This window comes from Colobus angolensis, unplaced genomic scaffold (assembly GCF_000951035.1).
Source record: "Colobus angolensis palliatus isolate OR3802 unplaced genomic scaffold, Cang.pa_1.0 Scaffold90, whole genome shotgun sequence".
NCBI classification, from domain to species: Eukaryota; Metazoa; Chordata; class Mammalia; order Primates; family Cercopithecidae; genus Colobus; species Colobus angolensis.
The window spans coordinates 126,912-137,609 of record NW_012122932.1 but is presented as its reverse complement, the minus strand read 5'-3'; the positions used below and the strand labels follow the sequence as shown (position 1 = coordinate 137,609).

The 10,698-nt window shown below is 40.8% G+C and overlaps 1 protein-coding gene across 2 annotated transcripts in view; it reads right to left on the bottom strand.

The window, feature by feature from the left end:
- The window catches only part of SH3RF2 (SH3 domain containing ring finger 2), a 159,794-nt gene that overhangs the window by 60,959 nt on the left and 88,137 nt on the right, over positions 1-10,698 (bottom strand). For both annotated transcript variants that reach the window (XM_011931469.1, XM_011931470.1), the window contains exon 5: positions 6,323-6,637. In XM_011931469.1, coding sequence (XP_011786859.1) covers positions 6,323-6,637 — 315 coding nt within the window. The remainder of the gene's footprint in view (positions 1-6,322; positions 6,638-10,698) is intronic.

Here is a 10,698-nt window from a genome sequence, read left to right as displayed (position 1 = left end):
AGAAAATGTGGCACATATACACCATGGAATACTACACAGCCATAAAAAAGGATGAGTTAATGTCCTTTGAAGGGATATGGATGAAGCAGGAAACCATCATTCTGAGGAAACTATCACAAGGATAGAAAACCAAACACCACGTGTTCTCACTCATAGGTGGGAATTGAACAATCAGAACACTTGGACACAGGGTGGGGAACATCACACACCAGGGCCTGTTGTGGGGTTGGGGGAGGGAGGAGGGACAGCATTAGGAGATATACCTAATGTAAATGATGAGTTAACGGGTGCAGCACACCAACATGGCACACGTATACATATGTAACAAACCTGCACATTGTGCACATGTACCCTAGAACTTAAAGTATAAGAAAAAAAACCTAGATATATACTTAACCAAGGAGGTAAAAGATCTCTACAAGGAGAATTATGAAACACTGCTAAAAAAATAATAAATGACACAAACAAATGGAAATACATTCCATACTCATAGATTGGAAGAAACAATATTGTGAAAATGACCATACTGCTCAAAGCAGTCTACAGATTCAATGCAATTTCTATCAAAATACTAACATCATTTTTCACAGAAGCAATCCTAAAATTCATATAGAACCAAAAAAGAGCCCAAATAGTCAAAGCAATTCTAAACAAAAAGAAAAACTCTGGAGGCATCATATTATCTGACTTCAGATTATGTTACGAAGCTACAGTAACCACAGTAGCATGGTACTGGTATAAAAGTAGGAATATAGACCAATGGAATAGAATAGAGAACACAGAAATAAAGCCAAACACTTTTTTTTTTTTTGAGATGGAGTCTCACTCTGTCACCCAGGTTGGAGTGCAGTGGTGTGATCTTGGCTCACTGCAAGCTCCACCTCCCGGGTTCACACCATTCTCCTGCCTCAGCCTCCCAAGTAGCTGGGACTACAGGCGCCCGCTACCATGCCCGGCTAATTTTTTTTGTATTTTTAGTAGAGACGGGCTTTCACCGTGTTAGCCAGGATGGTCTCTATCTCCCGACCTCATGATCCGCCTGCCTTGTCCTCCCAAAGTGCTGGGATTACAGGCTTAAGCCACCACGCCCGGCCAGCCAAAAACACTTTTAAACAAGTGATTTTTGACAAAGCACACAAAAACATAAACTGAGGAAGGACATCCTATTTAATAAATGATGTTGGGAAAACTGAATAGCCACATGCAGAAGAATGAAACTGAATCCTTACCTCTCACCATATACAAAAGTTAACTCGAGATGGATTAAAGACTTAAATCTAAGACCTGAAATCATAAAAAAAATCTAGAAGAAAACCAGAAAAACTCTTCTGGACGTGGGCCTAGGCAAAGAATTTATGACTAAGACCACAAACACAACAAAGACAAAAATAAATAAATGAAACCTAAGTAAACTAAAAAGCTTCTGCACAGCAGAAGAAATAATCATAAGAGTAAACAGAAACCTACAGAATGGCAGAAAATGTTTGCAAACTATGCATTTGACAAAAGACTAACATCCAGAATCTACAAGAAACTCAAATCAGCAAGAAAAAAGCAAACAATCCCATTAAAAAGTGGGCTAAAGAAGATATACAAGATATATAAACAGCCAACAAACATATAAAAAATGCTCAATATCACACTAATTATCAGGGAAATGTGAATTAAAACCACAATAAGATACCACCTTATCCAAGTCAGAATGACCATTATTAAAAAGTAAAAAAACAGTAGATGTTGGCATGGATGTGGTGAAAAGGGAGCGCTTATACACTGCTGGTGGAAATTTAAATTAGTATAACCTCAATGGAAAACAGTTTGGAGATTTCTCAAATAACTAAAAGTAGATCTACCATTTGATCCCACTACTGGGGCATCTACCCAAAGGACAAGAAGTCATTGTAACAAAAAGACACACACATGCATATGTTTATCACAACACAATTCACAATTGCAAAGATAAGGAATCAACTGATAAGTGGATAAAGAAATATGGGGTATGTGTGTGTGTGTGCGTGTGATCTGGAGGCTATAATCCTAAGTGAAATAACTCAGGAATGGAAAACCAACATTGCATGTTCTCACTAAGTGGGAGCTAAACTATGGGTATGCAAAGGCATACAGAGTGGTATAATGGAAATGGGAGACTCGAAGAAGAGAGGGAGGGTGAGGGTGGTTAAGGGAAGAAAAATTATCTATTGGGTACAATGTAGGCTACTCTGGTGATGGGTACATTAAAATCTCAGACTTCACCATTATACAATTAATCCATGTAACCAAAAACCACTTGTACCCCTAAAGCTACTGAAATAAAAAAATTAAAATTAAAAAAAGACTAAGAAAAAACCTAATCTTTCACTCCCAGAGTTTCCCCGTTTGGTAAAATGAGCATACCAATACCTACTCTGAACAGTTTTGAGGAGAGTCAAATGTTTGTAAATCACTTATTGTAGTTTCTGGCTTGTCGCGATCACTCAATAATGGGATCCATTAATAGTTTGGGGAAGAGAAGTGGCTGAAGGGATTTGGGTTTTGCAAGAGGTCATTATGGAGGCCATTACTGGAAGTATGGATAAGGGTGGGAGGGATTGGGCAGGGTGAGGTGAAGGGATTGAGTGTGGGCTCTGGGAGGCCAGTGAGGAGGCTGGAGCAATAGTCTAGGCAAGGGATGCAGACACAAACTAAGGCAGTGAAATGGGATGGGCAAAAGCAATGACTATTTAGGTGGCACACTGAGCTTACTGACTAGCTGAATGTAGGAGGTGAGGGAAAGAAAGCTTTCCAGTTGCAGAGCAGTTCTGCTACCCTGGATCTGTGATACAGAAGGAGCGAGGCTGAAGGATAGGGATGGGGAGGGGGAGGGGAAGGGGAGAAAGAGGGCGTATTGAGGAGCAGAACCTCTTAGGAAAACAAGAATGCTTCATTGCTCTGTGAGTGTGGGAGGCAGTGGGGCCAGGAGGCTCCACATCCTGAACCAAGTCAACTTTAGAATCTCCCGGGAGGGCCCTGCACATGTGACTTTCCCCAAAGAGGCATTTCTGAAGGACTTCTTTCTAACTTGTGTCATGTGCAGTTGACTTTCTTTGTCTCCAGGACTCTCTTAGAGGCCAACTGCATTGGTTTCAATCCACCCACTTAACTTCCTGCACTGCGGTTTTCCACAGAACTTACTCAGCATCTTCAGGTCTAATCCTAAATTGTTTTCAAGTGCCATTGTTTTTTGTCTGTAGTTGCAGTTCATCTGTGAGGTCATTTCCTGATGTTCTATTCAGAAGTTTCAAGTGGTTTCCCACAGGTGGAAAGACACAACGACAAAGGGGAAAAAAATTCCTGGCTCTGGCTTCTCATTATGAAAGGGCAGCAATTGCTACCCTTTTGGGTTTGAGACTTGAGGGACAATCCAAGACTTGTCTCTACCACAGGAGGAGAATGAGGCAGCAGCTTATTCTTGGTACCATCAGCACCGTACACAATGTTTGGACACAACTGGTAGTTCATAAAGAAACAAAGTGATAGTAAATGGAAGCCTTTTTCAGGTGCAAAAGACTTAGGACAAATTCTTGACTAAGGGGGTGGGTGGAGAAGACAATACTGGAAGGCCTCAGCATCCAAAAGGAGTCAAGTGAAGACAACCAAGAAAAGGGAGGCTGCAGACATCCAGGATAAACTACACTGGCAGAATATTGCCTAACGTGGTCTTAGTTGATAGCACAGTATAGTGACAGGAGCGTACGTTCTAGAATTAGACAATTCTAAATTCAATCCAGACTCTTTACTAAATTACATGAACTTGGCTTAATCATTTTTCTTTTGGGGCCTTAATTACCTTGCTATAAAGTGTTGATAATACCTCCCCTACCAAGGCTTTTATTACAGTTTTAGAATGGAGGGGAGGCTTAGGAGACTGGGAGTAAAAGGAGACTTTTCTATTAGAGGATATCACTCAATCAATCCATCAATCACCTATCCATCCATCCATCCATCCATCCATCCATGCATCCATCTACCTACCTACCTACCTACCTACCTATAGATCCATCCATCTCGTATTAGTTTCAGTAAAGTTTGAGGTTATATTACTCTTCTTGCTATGGTAGTAGAATCTCCAGTACTCACTATGGTTACTAGCACATCATAAGCATTCAACAGATGTTTATTGGCTGAAAGAGTTACACTAATCTGTAATCTTTATTTAAGAAATTAATTCTTTCTCCAGTGTTCCCTACATATATGTCACCACCACCTGCCCAGATATCTACGTTAAAAGTCTTGATTCCTTGATTTATTGAGTACCTGCTAGGGTCTAGGCACCATGTGGGTTGCTGGAGTGGGGAAGGCAGGGGGAGTGTGATGAACTAGACCCAACCACAGCTCTCAAGAATGTTAGAGAAAAGGGAAGAACTTGTCATTTGCTCAACTTTCTGCTTGTCTTTAGCTAGAAATCATAAGTGGGCCATTTCGAGTGTGCTTTTACAACCTTTGGTCAAACATGTAGAAATCCTTCCAATCAGCCATTTGAGTGGAGAAAAGGCTGCTGTGAAGTGGTTCCCTGGTCATCGGATGTGTGAATGCCATACTGTGGAATTCTTACTATTTGTGAAAACTACTAAGGAATAATACGTGTTTTGAATCCTACTAAGCTTCTCCCACTCTAGTCCAGCCTCTGTAGATGACATAAATGCCGAGAATAAGAATTTTAAAAGCACACGGAAAATGACTCTTGGTTAAATCTTTTGCAAAGTCAACTTAGAGCTAAGTGAGCTAGCTTATTTCTACTGAGTGTGGGCTGAACTTTATATATCTATGACTATATATAAAGAATCATTTCAAAAAACTCTGTGACTCTTTGCCTTAATTGTGAGTCACAAGGCTCCCATTTTAGAGAGTGCGTGTGTGTATGTGTGTGTGTGTGTGTGTGTGTGTGAAGGAGAACTTTGGGCATAAAGCATATATTAATATGTACTTGTAAAGAAGTACAGTGTGTATGTAGAAAGTTTTATAGCTTTTGTTACAGCAAGGGGAGTGTAATGGAGGAGAAAGAGAGAGAAAGTGTGTATGTGTGTGTGTGTGCATGTGGTGCAGGTGGTGGGCAGAATTACATGAGCAGCCAACTTCTTAGTGACCCAGACAGTGGTATAAGATATGAAGCATTGTAGGAGGTGATCGTTTTCCTTTCAGAATAGCACACAGGTCTTTGAGGAGCCCTTGACTTTCTCTTTCCTCCTTGTCTTGTTAAAAAGGGATTAGAGTCCAATTAAGCCTTTTAATCCCAAGGTAGAAATTCATGTTTAAAAACAAAATTTACGGCTCCTTAAAAAAAAAAAAAAATCAGTACAAGTTGAGTTTTGCCCTTTCAAGTTGCCACCTGCGTGGTCCCAAAGAGTGTTTTCAGCTAAATACCCAACATTCAGCTCTTCTTAATTACTTTGCCTCATTCCTCCAACTCCTTCATCTTTTAAAGTACCCTTCAACATAAATAGCCGTATGCTACTAGAAATACTTCAGCCTCCGGATTGCCACGACCACCCCAGGTTTATTTCTCTTCAGTTGGCAACACAGTGACCAGGGTTAACAATAATAGTATTAAGAGCTAACACTTATTGGATGCTTAATATATAGCAGGCATCATGGTGCTAGGCACTTTACATGCATTATCTTATTAGGTACTCCATCTGGAAACACCCAGAGCTGGCTTCACCAGTGTGTGACTTGCATAGCCACACAAGGCTCCTTGCTTGGTTTAATGCTCTGCTGTTCCCATCTTGAAATTCTTGATTATTTTTGAGCAAAGGACTTGTATTTTCATTTCAGACTGGGTCCTACAAATGTAGGTAACCAGTCCTAAGAACATTCAATAACTCATAGTTTCTTTTTGTTTCTTTTGCTTTCTTTCCATCTGATGCCTAATACATTGCCAGAGGATGGGACAGTGAGTCTCAAATTATGATGCCAAAACACTCTTGAGAAAATAGGTGCCATCATCTCTTTGGAGGGAAGTTCTCTAAGGGACAGGAATGATATCATGGCTCTCAGCAAGGGAAAGAAAAGTATCTGTGAGAATTTGGATAAGTTGTTTAACCCCTCTAAACCTAAGTTCCCTCATCTGTAAAAGGAGAATAATAGTAATAACACCTAACTCACAGGCTGTTCAAGGATGAAATAAAATGTTTATACAATTCTGACATGGAATACATATGGCATTAGTTGCTAGTAGGGCATTCTGGGTGCTTAGCTAGTAGTAAACATCAAATATTGCTTGTGACATGGTATGAATCACTTGCCCAACTCAAAAGTGCCCTCATTCCAGGAGATTCTTCCCTACCTGTCCCGCTGAGCTGGAAGGAATGTCTACTTTCTCCACAGGCTGGGTGATCACAGAGGGGTTGCTGGAGCTGATAAGCACTGGGGTGCTGATCTCTACCATATGGCGCCCTGAAGGAGAATGGACCATCCGGTTGAGAGTGTTCAAGGCTGTTGTGATGGAAAACTGCCCGGGTCCCTTCCTCCTGGACCCTGGGCCCCTACGGAGGGTAGATGTGTTGCCTCTGGAGGATGAGGATACCAGGGACAGGTTTTTTGTGCGGGATGACTGGCGACCTTTGTTCTTCTCTAGAAGGTGTCTTGCGGTGAGGTTTGGCTGAAAAGACAAAAGGTCCAATGAGAAGTTTGTCTTCCTGATCTAATGTGAGTAGCCAGTTCCTACCCACGCCCATCTGAAACCAGGTCAGATGCCACCTCCTCGGTCACTGGCTCAGATGCTCACTCCTTGGTGAGCACAGTAACAGCTTCCATCTGCTATCAATGTATCCTCATGACTTTGCTCTATGAATGCATTCTCCCAACTTTCCTGCAAAGTAAGTACTACTCTTTTACTTAATAAGCCATGATGCTCTTCCCTGGCTGAGTGTATTTATTCTTCCTTTACCCATTTTCCCCAGTCATTTCTGGCTGTTTTCACCTAGTGGACTTCTCCCCTCTTCCTTTAGCCATCCTGGAATCCCCTGCTGGGTTGGCTACTTCCCTTTCCTGGTGCTCCCAGCAGCCCCTGTGTTTCCCGATCATTGTATTTTTCACTCCAAACCGCAATCCTTTACTTGCCTTTCCCCGACTAGTCTGGTAGCTATCTGGGTTGCAGGGACCTTCTACACATGATTCTTTCCTGTTCCCCAGAGTAGATGCTTAGTGCTTGTGGAATAATGAGTGAATGAAGTTGCTCAAGTTCATACATTTCATAAGTGTTTGGGCCAGAATGTAAGTGCATTCAGGACCCTGAATTCTTATGCTAAGACTGTCTTTTACTACTTCCTTTAAATATGTTCATGTAATCACCCTTCTTCCTTGTTCTATATCTCTTAGTCAGTGATGTGTTAGTAAATCAGCTGTCAAAAAAAAAAAAAAAAAAGTAACAAGGAAGAAAGAAAAAAATCCCTGATTCGTGGAGTTTTTCAAGCCACCAATGGTTAAACAACTGGCTGGAAAAATTCCTGAAAATGTAACAACCAGCTCTTGTGATCTAGTTCCAGCCAACTCCAGTATACCACTGTGTTATGTCTGTCTAACCCACTACATCGGTCCATTCTCACAAGAAATTATAGTAATATTTTGAGTACCCTACTCACTGAGGGCTCTGTGGGTTCATTTCCTTTGGAAATCTGAAACATGTTGACAAACAAGAGTTAGTGCAATAACTCTTAAATTTTTGGATGATTACCTAAATTTTCATTTTTATAATTGTTACCAGTTGCTCTCTAAAACCACAGCTCATTCTAATTTAGAAATCCAACTATAGAGGTAAAAGAAATTTGCCCATTAAAGAATTTTTTAGCAATAATGTGCAGAGGATTAAAATAACTGAGACAGAAAATTGTATTGAATGTGACTTTTGTTGAGGAATAAATAAAGTTCTTAAAAAGAAAATTTTAAAGAAGATGTGGTTCTTACCTCAAGAAGCTTATAATATTGTGAAAAACTCATTCAGTAGGGGAATGAGCATTATTATGTCCACTTTAAAGATAAGGAGGCCGAGGCCTGGAAGGGGTGACTTATGAATGACAGAGCCAGCATGTAAACAACTAAACAAGAAACCATCATATAATTATAAGTGCTCTGATGTGATAGAGAGGGATTAGGGGAGGGAGCTACTTTAAATTAGGGAGTCGAGGAAGATCTGCTGAGAAGAGGGCATTTAAGCTGAAACAACAAATGACAAGACGGAGCTAGCTTTGTGAAAATGGAGGTAAGAACATGCCCAGAAGAGGCACCATAAGCTAGTGTGAAAGTCCTAAAGAGGGAAGGAGCTCAGCTTGCTTGAGAAAAAGACAGAAGAAAGAAACAGAGAGAAGGCTGGAACAGAGCATGTAAGGAGAAGATGATAACAGAGGCCACAGAGACAGGCAGGGGCCAGATCACAAGAGCCTGGGAAGCCTCCATTTTATTCTACATATAATAGGAAGTCTTTGGCAGGACTTAGGTAGAGGAGCCATATGATCTGCTTTATGCTTTTAAAAGCTCATGCTACTGTTCAGCAGTTTCTTAGAAAGTTAAACACATACTTAGCATCTGACCCAGCAATTCCACTCCTAACTAATCACCCAAGAGAAATAAAAACTTGTGCTCACTCAAAAACCAGTATGCAAATGTTTATAGCAGCTTTATGCATAATTGCCAACAACTAGAAAACAACTCCAATGTCTTTCACGAGGTGAATGAACAAACTCTGGCACATCTATACAATGGAATATTACTCAGCATCAAAAAGGAATGAACTACTGATATATGAAACAGCATGGTAATTCCAAATGCATTATACAAAATGAAAGAAGCCTGACTCAAAAAGCTACATTCTGTACGATTCCATTTATATGACATTCTGGAAAAAGAAAACTACAGGAGCAGAAAACAGATTGGTGGTTGCCAGCGGTTATGAGTTGGGGAAGAAACTGACTATAAAGGGGCAGCATGAGAAATTTCAGGGCAGACTATTGGAACTCTTGTATGTCTTGATTGTGGTGTGGTTATGCAATTATATGCATTTATTAAAATTTATAGAACTGGACGTTAGAAAGAGTAACTTTTGCTGTATGTAAACAAACAAACAAACAAATATAAATAAAAAGCTTGTTTTGGTTGCTATTTAGAAGTGCCAGAACAGAAGTAGGGAGACTAATTAGGAAGTTTTTGAAATTGTTTAGGCAAGCTCTGATGGCAGCTTGAACTAGGAACAATGACTTAGAGGCCCCAGGGCACCTACCCCTCCATTGTTCACCCAGTAAAAGGGCAATATGCACTCTGAATTGAATGAGTAAAGTTCTTTATACAGCCATTCATAACTATAATGAAATAAGTTAATTTTTTCTGCTTCCACCTAATTGTTTTGTCCCCAGGTGAGTACCACCATCAGCTTTTCTAACATGAACACTGACAAAGGGCCCCGGGAGACTCTGCATCTGCCCTGTCCTCTGCCAATATGATTAATAATAGCTCTGCTGGGGAAGAATTGCAGGTCTCTTAGATTTGCACCCACCCATTTGAAACAATATTGTTGAGGCTCCTTGGGCTGAGCAAAGTTCATATAACTCAGGCAGGCTCTGTTGGAGGCGTCCTCATAAGAATGAGAATAGGCTCAGCCTTTGTTTTATCACCTTTTAATGCAGGTGCAATTCAATAAGTGAAATGATACATTAACAAGAAAAATCCTGTTTATGCCAAACACACCCACACACATGCACACACACATATATCATGCTCATAAGAAAGCCTCCCTTCCTTCCAACTGCTTTCCATGACACTGGTAATTCAAAGCTTATTTAAAGAGTTCTCAGCAAGTGCTAGTCTTAATGAAATGACTGGAGTCAAAATTTAAGTGCTGCTTTAAAAAGCACAATTTAGATTTCAGGTAATTTTTGAAAACCAGGTTTCCAGATTAGAGCAACCACTTGATTATCTTTTTCCCCTCCGAGCAATTACGAGAACAAATGAAGCCCTGGCTAGTTTAATGATAATCTTGATGGTTCTTGTACTCGCTAATTTTAGAGGTGAAGTGGCCGGAAAGTGTATCCCAATGAATAATCATTAAATGGAGAAGTTTTGGGAAATGGGTTTCAGAAATGGGTGCCTTCCCACCCAGCCCAGAATTATGAAGAAGCATCTCAAGATAATGCAGGAGACCAGGCAACAATTTCCATAAATATTTAAGCGCCTCATATGGGTCCAACGAGGTACTAATTGCAGCTGACCTCTGTCCTTGGAGAGTCAGCCATTGACTCTGAATCATCCTAACTTCCTCCTCAGAAAAGGCTCCTACCCAGCAGATGGCTCTGCCACTGACCTATGTCCATAAATCAAGAAGTGGGGCTGTCCTTGACCACTTCTCTTCTCTATCCCTGCCTCTGTCAACCCCAGAGTCCTGTGGATTCTACCTCCTGAAAAGTCCCTGAACCTATGGGTCTAATCCACAGTCATCTGACTGGGCAACGCAGGGGCCTCCTACCTGCACTTTCTGCTTTTTTCTCCCTCCTCTTCAAATCATTCCTCCTACTGCAGCCAGGGCAGTCTTTAAGAAACCCAAATCTGGTCACTTAAAAAACCTTTCAATGGCTTCTGTTGGCTTTTGGGTTGAATCCACACTTCTTATGAAATGGCAGAGGCAATGATACCCAATGTTTCATGTGTTCCCTTTGTGTTCCCGTATACTTCTCA